This window comes from Lipotes vexillifer, unplaced genomic scaffold (assembly GCF_000442215.2).
Source record: "Lipotes vexillifer unplaced genomic scaffold, Lipotes_vexillifer_v1.1 scaffold1342, whole genome shotgun sequence".
Classification (NCBI taxonomy): domain Eukaryota; kingdom Metazoa; phylum Chordata; class Mammalia; order Artiodactyla; family Lipotidae; genus Lipotes; species Lipotes vexillifer.
Genome location: NW_006786109.1, coordinates 485,038 through 507,310, shown reverse-complemented (window position 1 = coordinate 507,310; position 22,273 = coordinate 485,038). Strand labels below are relative to the sequence as shown.

At 44.2% G+C, this 22,273-nt stretch overlaps 1 protein-coding gene across 2 annotated transcripts in view; it reads left to right on the top strand.

The window, feature by feature from the left end:
* The window catches only part of KCTD1 (potassium channel tetramerization domain containing 1), a 93,692-nt gene that overhangs the window by 44,704 nt on the left and 26,715 nt on the right, over positions 1-22,273 (top strand). For both annotated transcript variants that reach the window (XM_007458397.1, XM_007458396.1), the window contains exon 2: positions 1,909-2,087. In XM_007458397.1, coding sequence (XP_007458459.1) covers positions 1,924-2,087 — 164 coding nt within the window. In that variant the 5' untranslated portion in view covers positions 1,909-1,923. The remainder of the gene's footprint in view (positions 1-1,908; positions 2,088-22,273) is intronic.

Genomic DNA, 22,273 nt, shown 5'->3' with positions numbered 1-22,273 from the left:
GTGTGTGTGTGTGTGTGTGTGTGTGTGTGTGTGTGTGTGTGTGTCTTCAGCCAAGAAATCATTTTCTAAAAGGACGTCAGGTAGTACGTAGCTCTTAAGAGTCGAGGTTATATGATTGTATTTTTAAAGGAAAAATGCATTTTCTGACACCCAAATTTTAAAATGCTACTTTGAATATTTCCCAGCCTTAACTGTTTTATATTTCCTACCAACTGTGTCCTTGTTTTTTAGTTTTTTCCACTATCCAGTACCTCTTTCACTTTTCTCTCTGTGTTACAAACATCCCTTGTGTTAATATCTATTTTGCATTGTTAAAAATATACAGGAATGTATAAAGAATAACACAGTGAACATCCACGAACCCACCACCTGATTTAAGAAATAAAACATTAGCTCTTTCTTCTTTGACTGTTCCTGAGCTCTGTTTAATTCAGCCTGGAGAAAAGCACCACACAGATGGTCAACATTTTGTGTAAAGGCCCAATCACCACCCCGTTCACAGTAGATGCAGAGTTTCAGAAAGCACGTGCATTCCCAGTCTTGGCTGGACATGTGGTTAATGCTAACTAGTCTAAGAGTTGTGCCCCAGGTAACTCCTAAAGCTGTTTCGGATCATAAAATCTAGGATGTTTTGCAAATTTATATTTCACCCTGCTGGGCTTTATGCACAAAAACTAGATGACTTCCCATTTGTAATCTCCATCAAAGGCATTTCTCAAAATCCCTTTATTATGCCTTATCACTGGTGCTACCACACGTTGTTTGCATGTTTGCAAACGATCTCTGGCTAAGTTATAAATCTGCGAGTATCCTTGTGGCGTTCGCCTAGCAGAATTCAGACATAAGTGCTATTTTAGCTTAATTCTCAATCATAGATTCTAAATATTTGACCCCCTTCATTGAGTGCCAGAGACCTGACTTGACTTGTCTGTGGTTTGGGCTCTAATTTAAAAGCAATCAACCATGTCTGAATAGTGTTTGAAATATTTATATTGTATCCATGGAAAGGATGTCATATTTTATTTTCTCAAGAGTACAGTTTCTTTAGCACACTCTCGCTGCCGTCACGTGATGCTCCGTTTGCTTCCGTGGTACCGTTGCCTGTGGGGCAGCATATTGTACACGAACATCTGCCTCAGCCCAACCTTGGGAACTTGATCTCTTCCAGGAGCCCAGCATGCAGAAGTGCGGCTTGCTCGTGGCTCCCAAGCACATACTTAATCACTGGAGGGGACATTCTTTTCAAAGTGTCCCCAGCTCCATAGTCTTATAGGGAGAGAAGCAGGAACCAGATGGGTAGAGTGTGGGTTGATTTTTTTTTTTTTTTTCATCTGTTGACTGATGAACTTCTGGTGCCTATTTGCAAGGTTGCTTTGAGTATGTGAGCTGGTGGCTAGACCAGTCATGTCCTCTTTTTCCTGATTTGGAACATAGAAATTGAAGAAAACATTCTGCAGAACCCAAGTGCCAAAGGTCTGAATTTGTCCCGAGCCCACAGCAGTAAGGACGTTTTCCAAGAGAAGGATAAAGCATATGTATTTTATTTAGAGTGGACTGTTTTAAGTGTTATCTTTTCATTTGGAATGAATAGTAGTTCTCCACATGCCATTAACCAGTTGTTAAATGCGAGAATTTATTCGTAAAATAAGCCATCACGGTGTGTGGGATGATGTGAAATGAACATTAGCTCAGCTCCTTGATTCTGAGCATGGGAAGTTTTCCTTTTCTTTGTTACACATTTGGGGGGCTTTTTGATATTCATTACAACAAAAGCGAGAGCTTGCTGATCTTCCAGATTTTATTGCCAAACGAATATCAACACTAGTCACTGGCTTCTTCCGTAGGATGTATGGGTTTCCTTTCTCTCCACAAAAGAAGACATGTCTAAACTTGCTTATCTCTCTATAGGACAGTCGGCCCAATATGTCAAGACCTCTGATCACTAGATCTCCTGCATCTCCACTGAACAACCAAGGCATTCCTACTCCAGCACAACTCACAAAATCCAACGCACCCGTCCACATCGACGTGGGCGGCCACATGTACACCAGCAGCCTGGCCACCCTCACCAAATACCCCGAATCAAGGTAATCCGAAAAGCCGCAAAGTCACGCTCCAGAGTGCATGTGTTTGATGATCTAACTGTTTTTCCTTTGACCAGCTTAGCAGTGCAGCCTCGCCAGGGCCAGGGGTAGGACATGAAAGCATCATGTGGGCCACCTGTTATGGAGGCAGCTCTGGGACATGGCCGTAAATCTCCTACAAGTCAGGGTTTGAGCCAGAGCTTAGCCGAGTACGTGTGAAAGTGTCACTGAGAATGGAGTTCTGTGATATTTCACTCCTCTGAGAGCTTCACATTTCTCAGCGTAGTAAACAAAGGATGATGATTTCTACCCCTGACCTTTCTTCTGTCCTCTTCTTCTAAAACACACTTTCTTATCAAGTCTTAGAATTTTATAGTTGGCTCAACTTGTGAACTGGAGAAAAAAAAAGAGAGAGAGAGACTCTTATCAGTAGGGCAGTATATTTAGAACAGTTGGCAGAAGTACAGAAAGATAGCTTTGTTTGAAAAAAAAATGAAGGGCAGTGGAAGTTATGAACGCTCAAGGCAGATAAGCAAATAGGAAAAGGGTATGAAGGGGGAGAATGGTTTATAAATGGGCGTGTACACCACGCTGATGAGAACTCCCCTCCCACGCCCCACTCACCCATTTCTTTTTCTTTTTTTTTTTAATTTTATTTATTTATTTGGTTGGGCTGGGTCTTAGCTGCGGCAGGTGGGCTCCTTAGTTGCGGCATATGAACTCTTAGTTGCGGCGTATGAACTCTTAGTGGCGGCACGCGTGTGGGATCTAGTTCCCTGACCAGGGATCGAACCCGGGCCCCCTGCACTGTGAATGTGGAGTCTTAACCGCTGCGCCACCAGGGAAGTCCCGCCACCCAGCCTTTTCTAAAGGAGTTTCCAAGGAAACAGTTTACTTTGTGCCCCAGGACACCCCTCCTGGCTCCACCTAGATCTGGGGGCTGAGGCAGATCCTATTAGGGAATTTATCTTCGGCCCACTCGGCTGGTGGGTAGAGGAAGAGGCATGAGCTCACATAGGCTGATGTCAGGAGATAGGGTGTTCCTCTGCTTGTTTCTGCTCAAATGGAATGGAAACACAGCACTTGGGCTTCAGAAAAGCACTCATTGCATTTCTGAGAACCTCCTACAATATGACAGGTATCAGGTAACTTACAGCCTAAGAAGAGAGCACTGACATACAAATCACTGTCATAACTGCACAAAGACTGCTTTTTTGGTTTTTGTTAGTCTCACTTCACTATCTGATATTTTATGAAGGAATGTGAAGGTTGAGAAAAGATGAAATATTTTCCCTCTCAATTTCCAGATTTAATTTCTACAATAGACATGAAATGATTTTTAAAAAGTAGATGTTATAAATTCAGTTACCCAAAACACCTGTATATTGGGAATTCCCTGGCGTTCCAATGGTTAGGGCTCCATGCTCCCACTGCAGGGGGCATGGGTTCTATCCCTGGTCAGGGAACTAAGATCCTGCAAGCTGTGCAGCATGGCCAAAAAAATAAAAATTTTTTCTTAAATGTATATTTTAAAATGAAATGATCATATCAGTCAGTTGTTAGTATTACTGAGCCTCCACCCTCCCTAAGTGCATTGTTATTGGATGCTACAAAATTGTTCCATGATGGTTATATTTCTTAAGAGTATCATTATATAAGGAGGTTCTTTTAAAAAAAAAAGTCTATTTCCATTCCTTCTAACCTTCTAATACCAACATCGACAATAGAAAATCACTGTGCCTCTTCAGATGAACACTTAATTCTAGGGGGCAAGTCACCAAACAAACATGAGTCAAAAACCAAGTTTCGATGATGGCAGAATGCACTGGTCTGATCTGGTGGCCTTTTCCTTCAGTCTGATTATTAGACTGTGATTCAGGAGGGAAGTTAGTCATTACACTATTTGCATGTGATGTAAATGGTATGTTTTCTCGTGCTCATTGCAGCTGGGTGGGTCTCTTCCCACTGACTAAGGCCCACCAGGGTTTTGGCTTTTGTGAAGCTCACTGGTGTCCCTTGGTGTATTGGCAGTGGTATAAGATAGACAGTGAGGGACTCTGTATATTCAGTTCCTCTCTCTCAAATCATTTGCCATTTCAGTCGTTTCGATGCTTGGCAGTATTAAAGACCTCTCATAGTGTCTCATTTGGAGAGCCTTCCTCAGGCCAATTTTCCATGGGTATTTCTAAGAGTCCCCTTTTTGTCCCTTATTATTTTCCCCCTGAGACGTGCATCACGTTTCATGGATCTCAGTACGGATTCAGCACTCTCAGTATCTGTACTGTCTCATATGGGAACCACTAGCCACGTGCAGCTTTGAGCACTTGACGTGTGGCTGGTCCAAACTGAAATGTCCTTTAAGTGTAAAATATACACTGGATTCTAAAGACTTAGTGCCCCACAAATGTGAAATATCTCAAAGATTTTATATCGATTTCATGTTGGAGTGATACTATGATAATATATTGAGTCGTATAAATAATAATAGAGTTAAATAAAATATATTAAAATTAATTTCACCTGTTTCTTTTTACTCTTTTTGTGTGTGTGTGTGGTACGCGGGCCTCTCACTGTTGTGGCCTCTCCCGTTGCGGAGCACAGGCTCCGGACGCGCAGGCTCAGCAGCCATGGCTCATGGGCCCAGCCGCTCCTGCATCGGCAGGCGGACTCGCAACCACTGCGCCACCGGGGAATCCCCTCTTTTTACTCTTTTAATGTGGCTACCAGAAAACACAAAATTACAGACGTGTCTCACACTTTATTGCTGTTGCACAGCACTGAAGTATATATATGCACAGATTTTTAAAAAAATCTCATTAAACCTCCCCCTCCCGAAACCTGATACTTACATGCATCATAAATTGACTTTCTCTTTCACTAACTTAATTAGAAAAGATAAAATTGTTCATCTTTCTTTCTCGATCTTTCTCTATACTTCGCTGTCACCTCTATGCTCCCAGTGTCCTGGGAGTAACATCAAAAATAATATGTGGTTCATTAGTCCCAGGTTTGAATGCTGACGCTCCCATTTAAGAGTTGTTTGGCCATGGATAGGTCCAATTTCTAAGTGCCTGTCTTCTGTCTTGTAAAATAGACACAAATACGTCTTCTTCCAAGGTTATTGGGAGGATTAAATGTGATTATGGAAAGCACGACATGGCCCTGTGCCCAACACGTTGTATTGCCTTTATACTTAATCTTCTGCCAAACCCAGCAATTGTTTCTTTTCAAACTGCCTTCCAAATTCCAAATATATCCCATTCCTTCATTTCCTAGACCACAGAAACAGCCTCACTTCTGGATACTTGCCTGGATTTATAAAGGCTCAAGGGCCTCCTTGCCTGCACCTTCTGGTGTTTTATCTTTTTTTTTTTTTCTTTTTGCGATACGCGGGCCTCTCACTGTTGTGGCCTCTCCCGTTGCGGAGCACAGGCTCCGGACGCGCAGGCTCAGCGGCCATGGCTCACGGGCCCAGCCGCTCCGCGGCATGTGGGATCTTCCCGGACCGGGGCACGAACCCGTGTCCCCTGCATCGGCAGGCGGACTCCCAACCACTGCTCCACCAGGGAAGCCCGGTCCTTTATCTTTAATGTCCCCACCTGTCTTGGAACTGCCGAGCTATTCCAAGCTCATCTTTTGTGTTAGGAGACATTTTTAAGCCTATGTCCAAACTTTTGGAAACAAGCCCTACAAGTAATTTATGTTTCTGTTGCTTACACCTAAAGCAGATGACACTGGCTGGAAAACAATGCTGTGGATGTTGAATGGACCACTGGGTGTTGCTTTGCTTCCTCTTGGATTTGGGAGGGGGCGGGGGGTGCTTGGAAAGAAATTAAATGTTCATTTCAAAGCAGCAGTCAGTTTAATGGGACCCATGCACAACTTTTAGTAGTCAAAGGTACAGGGAAGAAACAGTTCTTCGTGCTTTTTCCACAGATGTCAGATGCTCCTTCCAACTTCTGGGGAAATCTCTCACGTATATCAACCTTTTGGGATAAGTTGTAGGACATTATGTTGCCCCTGACCATAGAATTACAAGTAATTCCAAGTTGAGTTCTCTAGATTCGGGGTGTCTTGAACACGTCTCACCCTACCGGACCATTCCCTGCCCCCCTCCCTCTTAGAGCACCCTGGTTCCTCTCTCACCCACACTTTCCTTGGTGTAGCCCAGTGGGGAAAAGGGCCTTTTCCTTGGTTTTCTTTTCTAGGATTTCAGGGGGAGATTTGTAGTGTAAAAGTACTAAGTTGTTTGTAACAAGTGATCCTAAAAGATGTAGTGCCCTTCTACAATTTCAAAGGTCCTGCAAAGGGCCTTTACTCCATTTTGAAATATTGTGGGTGATTTTTTATTCTGTTTCTATTTCTTGTCCTCTGGGCTAAAGGCTACCTTTAGAACATTGTTCCCAGAAAGTGGTACATTGGACCACACAGCTAAACATTAGAAGCACCTGCCAAGCATCAAAAGGCCATGAAAGGCCATGCCCCAGACCAGTGAAACGGGAATCTCTGCGATTTTCCTAAAAGATCCTGATTTTAACCATATGGCTTTGTGTGGTCCCTCCAACTGAACATAGGCCTCTTACTTAATGAATCTCCTATGCTCTATCATAATGGCCATTCCACCAAAGAAAATACATTTTGATCTTCATTTCTTTAATTAGCAAGGTTACCTGGTTCCACTGTCTGTGCACCCACATGCCCTATTTTTTTTTTCTTTTTTTTGGCTTGTACACCCTGAGTACGGATTCAATATGCAAGTTGACTTTTATATTTTACAACAAGGTTAATTACTTATGTTGTTATTCATTTCCATTACTGGGTGGTTTTTTATTTATTTATTTATTTATTATTTCATTTATTTTTTTGGCTGCGTTGGGTGTTCATTGCTGCGCGTGGGCTTTCTCTAGTTGCGGCGAGTGGGGGCTACTCTTCGTTGCAGTGCGCGGACTTCTCATTGCGGTGGCTTCTCTTGCTGCGGAGCATGGACTGTAGGCGAGCGGGCTTCAGTAGTTGCAGCACACGGGCTCAGTAGTTGTGGCGCATGGGCTTAGTTGCTCCGCGGCATGTGGGATCTTCCCGGACCAGGGCTTGAACCCGTGTCCCCTGCCTTGGCAGGCAGATTCTTAACCACTGCGCCACCAGGGAAGCCTATTGAGTTGTTTTTAGCTAACAGGACTGGACATCAAGGCTTCAGATTAACTGAGGTAGTGCATACATCCATGGTGTGGTCTGTCTTTACCAGCGTTTCGTGTGAGATGCAAAACGGCTCTTTGGAAAGTGTTTATGATAGACAGAGGCCGAGCCACGCCACCTCAGTGAGAAACACTGTTCCCTTTCAGGGGAGCCTACAAGTCTCCAATTCTGGTTGCTATTTTGAATTGCAGTCACCAAGAAAAACACCCAGTTCAGATCTGCAATAATTTTACAGCAAATAAGTAAAACCAAAAAAATATATATATATATATATATTTTTTTTAAATAGATATACAAAGAAGATAGAAGATATTTAACAACTTGTTACCCTGATTTCTAAGTTGTAAATATCTAGGCATATGGGAGGTGGACCTCACTTGTACCCTTGCCCTGAGCCCCCCAAATTTTAAGGACAGACCTGATTATATCTGACTCAGAAATCCAAGGTACCCACTAACATCACTGGTAACAAAAAATCTAGGTATCTAATTTGTCATAAGTAAGTAATATTGGTACCAAAGTACATGGCCTCTTTAAAATCTCCTACTGTTGACAGTGAAATACCTTCTTAGCCACATGTGTGTGTGATATTAAAGAAATGTTCTATGCTTTAAAAGAAGACGTCAGTCTGAGTTCAAAGTTAGGTCTGTGTCATCATTTACTGTCACCTCAAACGAAAACAATATTAACAGCAGTTATATTGATGGTTATTCAGATGTGGACTTTTTAAACCAAGAAGTGGGCAGATACTGCTGATTAACCACACCTATTGGGTGGCAGTGAGGCAGGGATCTTAGCTAAAAGAGCTACTAACCTAGAGGTGAAAGACACAATCTCCTGTTACAATCCCCTGAGCCATCCGATCTGCTTGCTTGACAGAGCTTTTGTATATTTTAAACTAAGTATATGAGTTAACTCCGACACAAGGAGATTATGCTGAATTGGTCTCTCCTAAATAGCAGCAGTTACTAAGCACACTGGCATATGTAGGTAATTGCAAAACTCAAGAGACTCAGCTTTCAGCGTTGCAGTCGACACCCATTGCCACCCAAGGGGTGTATGTATCTGGAGCTTCAGGATGGCGATGCCAGGCATGTGTGCCTTGCCAGTAGAGATCTGGTTTTGGCAGGCTTCACCCCCGATGTGCTGGCCATTCCAGGGTGGTTACGTGGAGCTACACTGAAGGAAAAGTGGGGCACTTGCAACGTTAAGCGGTTGGTCCTCACTCTCAGGACAATTGAATTCTAGTGTCTGGATTTCCGAGTAACTGCTGTGCACCAGCCCCGGGAGTTTTCTGTAATCCCGTGTCAGGGCTGGGGGTTCTGTGCTCTGGCTTTGACTTCACAGTTCCAGTTCACGCTACAGTCCCTAGACACACATGGTGCGTCCCACGTTGTCATCACACAGGCTCACGCTTCAGGATCTCAACAAAAATGCCCCCAAATTAATGCATCCTGTTTTGTTTGCCAAACAGTTCCCTGAACTTTCTTTCAGAATGATTGCATGGCACTGAATACAAAGCTTTTTATTATGACCTGCTCTTTAGATCAGCATGATTTATAATTCAGTATCTATCTCAAGTTTTAAAAAAAATCACAGAATAGGTTATTGGGGGTTTTTAGATGAGTGGACATCAACCTGGCATATATAGTCTCAGCACAAATGGAAAAAGAGAATGTGTCCCTGCTGCTGGGAAAACGCCTGTGGAAATGCATACAATGAGGACAGTCTAATGGTGAGCAGTTCTGACTGGTTGATCTTAAAAAAAAAAAAAAAAGAAAATTAGTTTACGGAGGGATTTAAAAGGAGGAAAAGCACTTGGCCAATGAAAAATAGAAAGTTTCTCCAGAATTATAGGGACAAGTTTTCCTCTGCTATGTTTCTTCTTTTCATCTTACAATAATGCTTTTCCAAAACTGCGCCTCACTTATATAGGCAAAGAGTAAATGAAACCAGCTTCAAAAGACTTTTTTTTTTTTTTTCTAAACGATGAAACTGGATTTTCTTTTTAGTGTTGAAAATCCAGCTTCAGTAACTTAGGCTGCACTGCTGACAGATTCAGCAAACTTTCTTTGCCACTTGGCCACAACATAGGCCTAGCTTTTAAAGTAATCTAGCTCATCAAGTCTTATCATTGAAAGAAAAATGCAGCCATATTACAGGTACTGGCCTGTAGTTTTCCCTATCATGTTCTTTTTTTTCATTCTACAGATTTATTCTGTGTTCCTTGTCAACCAGGGCATACACTGGCCAACAAAAGTCCTTGCTCTCTTGTCGTTTACTTGGGGGCAGGAGAGGATAGACGATAAACAAGTAAACAATCAATTAACAATATTTGAGTTGGTAGTAAGTAAAGTACGAAGAAAAATAAAACAGGATGAATAGCCTTGGGATGTAGCTTGCTTCCTATGTTAAGTCTAAAGATAACTTTATTCTGTGTTTTGTTTCTTCAGGATACATCTTTATTAGTTCGTCTACATTTTTAAGACAAAATCTAGTTTACATTTCAGAGTTGATGTAGAAGCAGATTGTTGTTGCTTCAGTATCACAGGTCACACCTTATCAACGGCCTCTTCTTTTTTTATTTTTTACTTTTATTTTATTTTATTATTTTGTGGTACGCGGGCCTCTCACTGTCGTGGCCTCTTCCGTTGCGGAGCACAGGCTCCGGACGCGCAGGCTCAGCGGCCATGGCTCACGGGCCCAGCCGCTCCGTGCATGTGGGATCTTCCCGGACCGGGGCACGAACCCGTGTCCCCTGCATCGGCAGGCGGGCTCCCAACCACTGCGCCACCAGGGCAGCCCCAACGGCCTCTTCTGAGTTCTGTGATTCACCTCCTGTTATCTGATGTGTGGCAAATACATATGTTCGCCCTTCATCTCAGCAGGAGGGAAGTACAGGGTAAAGTCTACTGTCTGGGCTATGGGTGTGGAACAGCTCCAGGCCAGACCATCATCTTCAGATCACCTTGCTAGTTATATTAACCATGATATTTTTTTTATATTAACTCAGTTCAAATGTCACTTCTTTTTATTTTATTTATTTATTTATTTGGCTGCATTGGGTCTTCGCTGCTGCGAGCAGGGGCTACTCTTCGTTGCGGTGCGCGGGCTTCTCATTGCAGTGGCTTCTCTTGTTGTGGAGCACGGGCTCTAGGCCCGTGGGCTGCAGTAGTTGCAGCATGCGGGCTCGGTAGTTGTGGCTCGCTGGCTTAGTTGCTCCATGGCATGTGGGATCTTCCCGGACCAGGGATCGAGCCCGTGTCCCCTGCATTGACAGGTGGATTCTTAGCCATTGCGCCACCAGGGAAGTCCCAACCGTGATATTGTTTCTGGTATTTTCTGTAATTTTGCAGTTGGTGGTGACTGAAGTTAGATTTGGTGTTGACCAAAGTAGAGAGTTAATAGATGTTAAAATAAATGTGGGCAGAAGGCCCTTGGAGGTAAATAGTAACAAGGCCAGCGGCTCCCTTAGCCTGATCCTTAGACCAGGAAGGTGAGGGCTGCCTTGCCCCCGCCACATGGTGCTGGTGCCTTTGATGGCAGAGTACTAACACTGGGTATTCAGCGTAAAACAACTCAGGACAGGACTGTAGGTCACGTTCTCGATTCTTATTAACTCCTCACTTGCCAAGAACTCAGCCTCAGCTTAGCTAGAAACCCTCTTCCTGAAAAACTCTTTCTTACTTAGTTCTCATCCTTGTGTCCTTGGTACCTAGTATCGGGCCTGGCACAGGGGACATTCACAAGTTTGCTTGATATATGGATTAATTACTGGGTAAGATTCTGTACCCAGAGGCCAGATCCTCAAAACAATGAAGGTCAAGTAATTGAATAAAGCTATTCAAAATAGAAAGTTACGTTTAAAGCTGGACTGGGTTTGTTACCTATATCATTCAGTGTGCCGCCATAAGCTATTTATAGGAGGGGCTGTTGCTGACCCCAGTTAGCAGATAAGAACACGCAGCTCTACGAGGCTCAGCAACGTGTTCAGTCTTATTCGGCAAGTGGGGAAGAGCCAGGATTCCAACTCCCACTCTGACTCCAGGACCTTGTTTTTTTAATTCTTTTATAGCCATGCTTCTCAACCCTGGGGGCATGTTAGAATCAACTGGAATTCAAAAAACAACCTGGTCCTTCCCACAAAGAATCTGATTTCATTGGTCTGGACCTGGCCATGGGATTTGCTAACGCTTCCCGTGTTCAGCTATGCAGTCCATCTTCTGGTGAAGATGAGGTGAGCTTTAGCCAAGGGGACAGCTCATCTACAATATCTCAAGCTATTTTATTCTCAAGGTGGCCTTCACCTAACTCTGGGTCAGTGCTGGGGCGTGTGTGAGCCCTGCCACCCCCGTGGTGCTGGAGCTCCCGGCCTGGTCTCCTGCCGTCCAGTGTCATACAAATACAGTGCTATCATTTTCTATGTGTGTCATAACTTTAAAAAGTCTGCAAAGCACCGCCTTAGACTGGGCAATGGGATAAATGAATCTTGTTCTTATTTGCCTGTGGGTTTCAGGAAGCTCTTTTTTTCATGCCCCCATGTCCAGTGCACACAGTCGTCCCACAGCAAGGGACAAAGTTGGCCTTGGAACAGTGATCTTGCCACCTGCTGATGGCCACTGGGTTGACCTGTGAAGAGAAAATCATTAGCACAACATTCAGTGACCAGCTTCGGCCCCAGCACACTGTGCCCATGGGAAGGAGTGGTCTACCGGATGCCAGGATAGGTAGGGCTGCTAATCAGGTTAGGGGCGTCTAGGTCCACTGATGTGTTAGTCACCGCCTCTCTGCTGGCCTCCTCCCTTTCCCGTTGCTACTGGAGCAGTGGACCCGAGTGCCCCGCGATGTAGCAAACTATCGCAGGTTCACACCACTGCACAAAACACACGTGCCTGCACCAATCAGAAAAATTGTTTTCAAAAAATTTTAAATTTATTTCTAAAACATGCCCTCTAAGCTTACGCTTTAAGTTTTAAAATAAATAATACATCCACCAGTAGTCTTCAGTGCTTTGAACTGTGCCTGGCAATGCTTGATAAATATTTGTCGAATGTGAATGAGTTTTGCTTAGTTGAGTTGAATGAGTTTTGTTGTGACCTGGAGCAGCTCAGCCATCACGGGGCTGCTGCAGTGTGAAGGTCAAACATTCTGAATCGTCAGGTGCTAACAGTGATGTCAGATCGTAACGGCAAGCCTAGTCCAATCTGGGCAGCAAAGATTAGCATCCTTTTTCCTTCAAGGCAGAGACCAGAAAGGAATTTTCTAGGCTAATTACCCTGAAGGGAAAAGGTAAGGAGAAGGGAATAAATCAATCCAGTCACAACCCAGAGACCAATGAGCCAGATTAACAGAAGGGTGACACCTGCCTTCAGAATGTTTTCCTCCAACTGATAATCTCCTCCCTGAGCCCCTCGGATCATCTCCAGATGCTTGAAAGAATGCAGATTCCTTGTCTCCGGCCGCCACCTGTATCCCAGGATGGGAGGGAAATGAGCAGTTTTCAGTGGCATCCAGGTAATCCACCTGCATCTCCGAGTTTGGGCCACAGATCTGCAGAGAAGGGCAGTGAAGCAGCAATGCATCCCCCCCGCAGCATGGTGGGGACAGCGGTGGTGTGGCTAGAGACACAGTGTTAGAGCGAGGCTTTCCTTAGTGCTTCTGGCTTGATTCTCAGCACTTGGGACAATAATACGGACTGTGCTCATTTTGATATGTCGTGATAAATGGTGTCATTGGGCAACGCCAGCGTTGTTTTTGCCCTGTGTTCGTTATTGTACTTTCATGTTTCCTGCCTCATCATACAAGAAGTACTTTGATAATAAACTATATGTTCTATTTACTTGTTCGAAAAAGTTAATTCATAGGTATTTCGTAGAAGATTCTGGTAATTTCCTACAAGGTTAATATGTGAAAAATATGCTCCACTTTACTGTGTTCTTGAGAACAGTTCCGGTAGAAGGGCTTAAAATTGGCGATGTTACTTTCCACAATCCAGCTCACATATCTCCTATGACTTTGGTTCCTTAAATCCTGTAGTTTCTGTTGGTCACATAACTCTGATTCTGGTTGAGTGCTTCGTTTGAGAGCTTTTTTATGGCAAATGAGAACCAACATTAATTTCAGGTGAATTTCCAAAAGACAAACCACATTTTGGCTATGTAGAGAGCTTTGTGGGCTGAATATCACACCCCAGAGCTTGTGTCTACCATATAGCTCTTAATTCCGTCTTCCCAGACCGCTATGGTCTACTTTGCAGAGAGATGAAATCTCTCCGTATCTCTCTGTGCAGGGTACAGCGAGGTGTCTATGCTGTGTGTATCCTTGCCTGGAGTAAAACAATGCATAAGTTATTCCCAAGTTGGGGGAGTCTTTTTTATTAAGCCAATGCAGAAAATAAACTTCCCCTCCCTTAATTTCTGAAGAGAAGCATTTATTCAGAACAAAATCACATGATGTTATAATTTGCATGTAAACTCTGAGGACTTAAAACTCTGAAAGTCACACCGAAGGATCCCTTATGGGTCCACCGAACACCCAGATGCCCTCTGCTGAAACTTGAGCTGTGGTCTTAGAAGAGTCCGTTTCACTGCATCTGCCATGTCTGGCAGTTTTTTCTATTATCAGTATATAAATAACCCATTAAAAGGCCATTTCTTTTCATTAGAAATGCAGGATTTATTGACTCAAGTTGATGAATTATCAATATTATGCTTCTGAATGGTTACTCTCGAGGTGCCTGGAGATAGAAAGTAGCAACAATTTGTCTCCAAAATAGCAAGCTGAAGTGGGTGCATAATGTGTGCATAACATGTGGCTTCTGAATGTGCCCAGGGTGGTCCTGGTGGGAGGATGAGGGATGTGAGAGGTGGTGAGGGATGAGAAGTCAGTTGTGCTCTTACAAGGCGTATGCATTTCATGTGGTCATACTCCAAAGGCAGAGACACCCAGAAGTTCCAGTTGGGTGGCAATTCCATTTGCAAAAAGAAAAGGGTAAAAAAAAAACCCAAAACTTTCTTCAGTCCCACAATTATAACAGTTTTTTGCTGGACCGTCTGAATCTAATCAAGATGCAGTGTCAGTAGAAATGACACGGTCACTTGGATAATGTCTTCCTGCTGCCACATAAACGCCGTGTGTCAGTTTGCTTAGTAATGACCTTGCTGTTTATCTTTCTTGGTGGTAATGATTATTTTTACTCCTGTGCAACTTTTCTTATTGTGTTCCCCATATTCAGAAGATAAATTACAACTGTGCATAACAGCTAACCACCACTTTCAAACAGTGGCGGACCTCACCAGGTTCAGAGGGCTTTCGTAACCGAGAGGTGAATCTGAACTCACCCAGACCTGTTTCCATGATTTGAGCTGAATGTGCTCCAGAACTCCCACTCAGCCTCATTAAGGCTTGGCTAGGTGCCTGCCACCCCTCCAAAAATTGATTTTTTTTTTTTTTTAAAAACAGCTTAGAAGGTCCTGAGGGCTTCAGAGCTTACCTAAAAAATGAAAACCCTTCTAGTCTCAAAGCGGTGCAAAAGAGTTAATGTCAAAGAAAAAAAGAAGGATCTTTTAAGTGTATCCTGCCGATCCATAATCTTAGTGGTACTTAAGATACTTTATCACAACATCACCATTTTGATGATACGTTACAGAAGGAACAAGGTGGCATGAAGGGTGGAATTCAGAGAAAATTGTTGGACACGTTAAAATGGGCTGGAATAAAGGTTATAACAGTGGGGCTTCCCTGGTGGCGCAGTGGTTGAGAGTCCGCCTGCCGATGCAGGGGACACGGGTTCGTGCCCCGGTCCGGGAAGATCCCACGTGCCGCGGAGCGGCTGGGCCCGTGAGCCATGGCCGCTGAGCCTGCGCGTCCGGAGCCTGTGCTCCGCAACGGGAGAGGCCACAACCGTGAGAGGCCCGCGTACCACAAAAAAAAAGAAAAAAAAAAAAAGGTTATAACAGTGAAGCAAACCTGGGGAGCCATGATCAGTGTGAATGAAGCTCTGGTCTCCACTCTGGCAGACATCTGTGACGATCACAAAAACCCAACAGTGACGACACAGTTTGTATTTCCAAACACACGTCCTGACAGGCTCTTGAAGAACCCATTTGTAATCCTTTATGTAGATTTAAAAGCTTCGAGAAAGTAGTTATTTGTAAAAGAAGATTTGGCTTTAGTGTACTTTCACTCAGGACTTGCAAATGAAAAGTTATGTGAACAAAAGATAGGGGAAGCAAATGGTTATCAAATGACTCCTGCAGTCTGTCCTGTTCTATATATGATCACAGAAAGGAAGAAGAAACATGAGAAATTCTTGTCATTAGCTGGGAAACTTTTGTTTCTTCAAATGTTTTGCAGGTCAGGGCTTGGTTCTGGTTTTTGTTGGAAGGGACAGGAAGAAACATCGATAGATACACCTACCGCCCAGCGAGTGTATGGACCGGCTTGATGCCTTTGGGTAAATTCTTAAACTGGGGTAAACCAAGCCTGAGCCCCAGAAGGGCGTGGACGGTTACACAAGACACACACCTGTGACAGCACATTGTTGACCGTGGTACAGCCAAAGGCAGGTGCTGTCAACAGCCACTTTCCTTATTTCTCAACCCCACACACCTGAGAATGTTGTCTTTGAATCATGAGCTGATACAAACTTGGTGTTTTTCACATGTCATTTTTGATTTGGTGACTATGTAAATAATCTTGCGACATAAATTCGAAATCTTAAGCTTCTCAGAGTACAAAGCCAACCAGGTACATCATCCATTGTGGTTTGAAGAGGCGATTATACGGTGTTTCCAACAAAAGGGTCGGGTGGGCGTTTTATATATTCTTTAAAATGTGTAGATACTCCTGAAGCTCTGTAAACATGACTCTTGTCCAATTAGCAACTTTCTTCCCTTCTTCTAAGGAGGTATAACCCACAGTCCTGGGCTAAATCTCCTCCCTTTGTCTTTGTCATCTCGAACTCAAAAGCTTAGTTTCTGAAAGTGTTTTGTTTTTTTTGCGGTACGCGGGCCTCTCGCTGTTGTGGCCTCTCCCGTTGCGGAGCACAGGCTCCGGACGCGCAGGCTCAGCGGCCACGGCTCACGGGCGCAGCCGCTCCGCGGCACGTGGGATCCTCCCGGACCGGGGCACGAACCCGCCTCCCCTGCATCGGCAGGCGGACTCTCAACCACTGCGCCACCAGGGAAGCCCACTGAAAGTGTTTTTAAGCCTCCTAGTCACTCTGACGTCATACAGTGACAGAATAATTCATTTTCATTCATCCAACCACCTTTCAGTACTCCTGAGTATTTGAATGATACTCATAAGACTCTTGAACGGTGTCGGTAATGACGTGTGTGTGCGTGTGTGTGTGTGTGTGTGTGTGTGTGTGTGTGTGTAGCAGGATAGGGGTACAAAGGAGACAGTATAGATTCACTTAACTTTCTTCCATACATCTTCTGTTAGGTTTTCAAAAAGCATTTACCTCGCCTTTAAGTAAATCATATTTTTCTTGTTCGTTCTTTTTATATTAAGCACTGTGTGAAGCCTCTGGTTTTTTCACTTCTAGGTACTAAGCAAAATATGTAAATACTTCCCTGTAAACTGCTATTTTACTGGCTCCATTACAAGTAGGAAAAAAATTGTTAAATTGAAAATAGAAACAGCTGGCTTCGCCCTAGCCCTCTCCTAGTGTCATATAATTAATAGGATGCTTTTATTTGAAAGGACTGCTGTGACGTACTGTAAGCCAGTTCCAACAGCCTGGGATAGTAAGATACCAGCGGAAATAGGGACGGGCTCCGTTCCACATCCTGTTTTTACTGATAGCCTCAAAGTATGATGGAGAGAGTGGGGCCACTGGGAGAGCACAGCCACACAGGGATGGGCTGAGTTCATGCCATTTATGAGGGAGATTGAGGGCACAAATGGAAGGGTCAGGAATGTTTCATCATATAGGAAGGCACTCCTTCAACAGCTGGGGCTGCTAACACTCAGAATCCCAGCAATAAGAACAGTCACTCAAATATAAGTTAAATTCAACGGGAACACATGCAAAAGAGTTTGCTTATGTAACAAGAAACTGGAAACAAGAAAACTGGAGTGCAGCTGCAAGATGCAGAAAGGTTGGCGGGAGGTGTCTGAGTGGGAAAGGAGCAAGAATTCTGGGACAGATGGACACTGAGAGTCGGAGACAGTGTCGAGGCTGGGCTGGCCCTCCCTCTTCCAGGACGGGAGGCTGCATAGTTCAGCAGTGACCTGGTGGCTCTGCGCCTCAGTTTCTCCATCACTAACATCAAAGTATCACCGGTAAATACTCTGCCGTTGCTGTGAGGATTAAAGCAGATAATCCATAGAGTTTTTAGCAGAGTGCCTAACACAAATTCAAAAAATGTTTTATAACATTTTTTCTCTGAATAGTAATTATTACTGTAAAATGGAAAACATATTCTAGAGTTTTAAGTCAAGAGAAAAAAGGAGTGTGTCACAAATACCTCCAGATATAGAACAGCCCGTTGGGAGCAGTGGGGGTGACCTGGGGGGCCGACTGGTGCACACGTGCGGGCTTGCCTGCCCACAGAGAAAGCAAGGGGAAGCCTAAACAGAAACCGCTGGAGCCGAAAATACCAAAGTGCGCTCCCATGGGACACCATGATGCTCTGATCCAGGACTGACCTTAAAAAGTAGCCCTTTGCCCTAGAAATCATTTTAAAACAGACACTTGCTCAAACCAAAGAGCAGGACCAGGTGATGTAAAAAGTTGTCTTCCGGGACTTCCCTGGTGGTCCAGTGGCTAAGACTCCGCACTCCCAATGCAGGGGGCCCAGGTTCCATCCCTGGTCAGGGAACTAGATCCCACAAGGCTTAACTAAGAGTTCAAATGCCGCAAGTAAAAGATCCCACGTGCCGCAGCGAAGATCCTAAGTACCACAACAAAGACCTGGTGCAGCCAAATAAGTAAATTTTAAAAAAAATAAATAAATAAACTACAAGTTGTCTTCTGGGACTTACCTGGTGGTCCAGTGGTTAAGACTCCGTGCTTCCACCACAGGGGGTGCAAGTTGGATCCCTGGTCTGGGAACTAAGATCCCGAATGCCCCGGGGCACAGCCAAAGAAATAAAAAGTCTCCCGATTTAAGATGCACAACAGGATTTTATATACCATCGGATTCTGTTTGGGCATTGCATGTCATCCCCAAAGGATGAAAATCTGTCAACATTTACAGAGCCCAGGCTTAACTAAGAGGCAGAGCGACCACTGGGCAGTAAGGGAGTGGCCCTGAGCTGGGCTCTGCAGTCCCACTGCCTCAGCGCTGGTGGACTGGCTGCAGTGTCTTCACCTGTAAAACGAGGGTGATGGTGTCTACCTAGCAGAGTTGTTGTGAAGGCTCAGTACTGTGCCCTGCATGTGGTGGACACTCGGTAAATGTAGCTCGTCTTAGACATCCATTTATTCCTCGTAAGAATTCTTTGGACAGGGTATTATCCCATTCCTCAGATGAAGAAATCAAAACTCAAACCGATTTGGTCCTGAAGATGGTAGAGCCAGGATTCCAACCCAGGCCTGTGAGTCAGAGCTGAACATCCAGGGGCTTCCGAGATATTACTGAAGGCACCACGCCGAAGCTCTTGTGCCCTCACATGCTCTGCTCAGGTTGACCCTTTGAGAGAGATGCTCCTCACTTGTTGATGTTGCCCACCTCACCCATCAGGCTCTTTCTTGCCTGAAATCCCTTCTCCAAACCCCTGTGCCCTTCCCCTTACACCTGGTGATCCTGAAGACCCAGCACAGGGTTGCCTCCTGCAGGAAGCCTTCCCTCCCTGCCCTGGGCTGGCTAGGTCCCTGTCCTCTGTCCTTCCGTAGCACCCAGCAGGACCGCATCATGTTCATTTGAAGAGGCCTGGCAGAGCACCAGGAACATGGTAGGCATTCAATAAATGTAGGAATAAAAAGGCTACTTTTGTAAATTCTGGTGTTTTAAAAAAACATCAAGTTAATTATAATACATTTTTCATAGTAAGCAGTTAACGTAATTTCTCCTAATTTAAACAACTTTCCCCATGAGTCAGGGGAGGAGCCATGAGATTCTTCGAGGGTCAGCAGCCCCCTGCGTGGCTCTGGGCTCCCTCTGAGTCATCAGTATTGCCGTCAGCGATCAATTCTCCAAAACGCAGAGTTCCGCGATTGTTGGCGCTCTCATACATTTTCTTATATTTTAAACTTGCTTTTCCTTTCTCCCCTACTTTCTTCAGCTCTATGTATCATTAAAGAAAATGATGCTGCCACGGGGAACAGGTACTGTTGCTTCCCCATAAGTAGATATAATTTGTTCTGTTTGCTTTTACTTAGAAGGTATTTTCTTCCTTCTCTTAAATTACTTCCATCCATTTCTATAACAAGCTCTGGATTCATTTTTATCTGTGTTCATGAGATATAGATGAAACTTCCCAAGTCTGGAAACTATAAAGAACTATTTCTAGAATTTTGTTAACAGTTATAAGTGAATTAAATGCTGGGTGATAAGTAAGGTTTCAATAACAGTAAGTTAACTGGTGATTTTTTTTAACATTATAATAATACCCAGCTTAGCAATCTCCCCCTTGTTTTAAGAAAAACTTTTTATTATGGACATTGAAAAATATATGCTTGGACTTCCCTGGTGGCACAGTGGTTAGGAATCCGCCTGCCAATGCAGCAGACACGGGCTCGATCCCTGGTCCGGGAAGATCCCACATGCCACGGAGCAACTAAGCCCGTGCGCCACGACTACTGAGCCTGCGTGCTGCAACTACGCGGCATGCGCCTAAAGCGTGCGCGCCTAGAGCCCGTGCTTTGCGACAAGAGAAGACCCTGCTCGCCGCAACTAGAGAAAGGCCCGCGCTCAGCAACAAAGACCCAACGCAGCCAAAAATATAAATAAATTTAAATATATATATATATGCAAAAACAGAGAGAATACGATATTGAACCCTCACATTTCAAAAAGTTTGAGATGTCAACCTAGCACTTCTCTTCCCTTCCACCCATTTTGTATCCTTCCGCTCCCATCTCAGCAGAAAGGAGGGAAGGGGACCCACTGGTTGCAATGCTGACTTTTCTGTCCCCATCTCCTTCCTTCCCTGCTGTTCCGAGTCCAGGTTGCACTGCAGTGACAGCTCCCCACACACCTCTCGTTTGTGTACCCACACCTACAAACACACACACACACACACACACACACGCAACTGCACAACACAAACACACACACCTTCACCCAGCCCTCTACCTCATTCACCATCTTCCTTAGGTATAATATATTAGGACAGAAACTTGGTTGGCAATCTACTAACTTGAGTTAGTAGACATGAAAAAGTATGAAGCCACAAGTGCTTCTGAAAACAAAATTATTCAATAGAAAAGTACTCTGTAAATCAGATTTTTAAAAAAAGTAACATCCTACTGATTGGTGGACTCATGGGTGTCCTCCGTGGGCTTCAATGTGACCGTCTTCTGCCCATCCCCCCAGGGGCAGCATGGAGGGTTTACAGCCAGCTCTCTGTCTAGCCAGCTGTGCATCCTAGAGCATTACATTTCTCCATTTGTAAAACGGGACGTTGATCTAGGCCATCCTGGAGATTGTCACCTCTAAAAGTGTGGTTGGCTATTTAAGAACAAGTGCTGTGACAGTTCAGAGTGACAGAATGACTAACTGAGAGCATCTCAAGTCGACGACGTTGACTTGCTTCTCTTTAGTGTCTCTGCTCATCCGCCTTTGCACTGGTTCTCAACTCAGCTGTTCATTAGACTTCCTTGGGGTGCTTTTTAAGAGATGCAGGTGCTTGGGTCCCAAGCCCGACCAATAATTACATCAGAATATGTGGCACTGGGCATCTGTATTTTTTAAAAGGTCCCCAGGTGATTCCATTGTGCAGCCAGGGTTAAGAAGCCCTGCTTTATACAGATGACACAGTCAAAAGCAAAGCAAAGGAGGCAGGACTTGGATAAGTTACAAGCTGCATCTGTGAGGAGATGTGATTTCAGATAAAGTGTTTTGATTGTCTCACTTCTAAAGGAGCTCTTTTCCTTAACATCGCTGAGAGCATAGCCTGACATCAGTCCCCATCGCCCTCAGAACCAAATCCAAACTCCTTGACCTGGCTTACACAGCTCCTTGTGATCTGACTTTTGCTGATTTCTGCTGCCGCAGCCTCATTTTTCAGCTGACCCCAGTGGAGAGTAATCACATGTCTGGTTTTTTCCAGCTTCAAGCCTTTGTATCTTCCCTACCCCTCTCCTTTCTTATCTAACCTTACCTCCCCCCGCTGTACTTGGCCAACTTCTGCATATCATTCAGGTTCTCCAGTGGACTTTCTTTTTCTTCCCTGTGTACTCCCGTAGCCCACTCTGCATACCCACTGGCACACTCAATCACACTGCACTTGATCTGCATTCCCAGCCCCACAGACTGTTAAATTCCACAAAAGTCAAGTGTGGCTTATTCTCCACTGCGTCCCCTGTATTTCACATGGCCAGGTTGAGTGAATATTGGTGGAAAGAATGAATGAATAACTGAATGACTACACAATAAAAAAGGAAAGAGAAATTCTTAAGGAACTGAGTCACGGTAAATTAGAGAAACCAGGTCCTCTAAATGAATGACTACACAAGAAAAAATTCTCAGTGATTGATTCACACTAAGCCAGGTAAGTCAGGTCCTATCCCTATATTCTCTTTTATTTAAGACCATTCTTTAATGCCAGGGAGAGGGGGAGCCACAGTGAGGAAGCAGACTAACTTTCCACCAAAAGGAGCGTAATTTCCTTGGAGATTTGGGCTGCATTATTTCCACGGTAAACAGAAGTAGTCAACAGAGTTAATACTAAAAAACAAAGAAGAGGAATGTATTTTAATATCTGTTAATGCATTTTTTTAGTGAACCTTTATAATTCTTTTAATTAATGAAATATTTGCAGATAAAAACGATAGTATGGGGGCTTCCCTGGTGGCGCAGTGGTTGAGAGTCCGCCTGCCAATG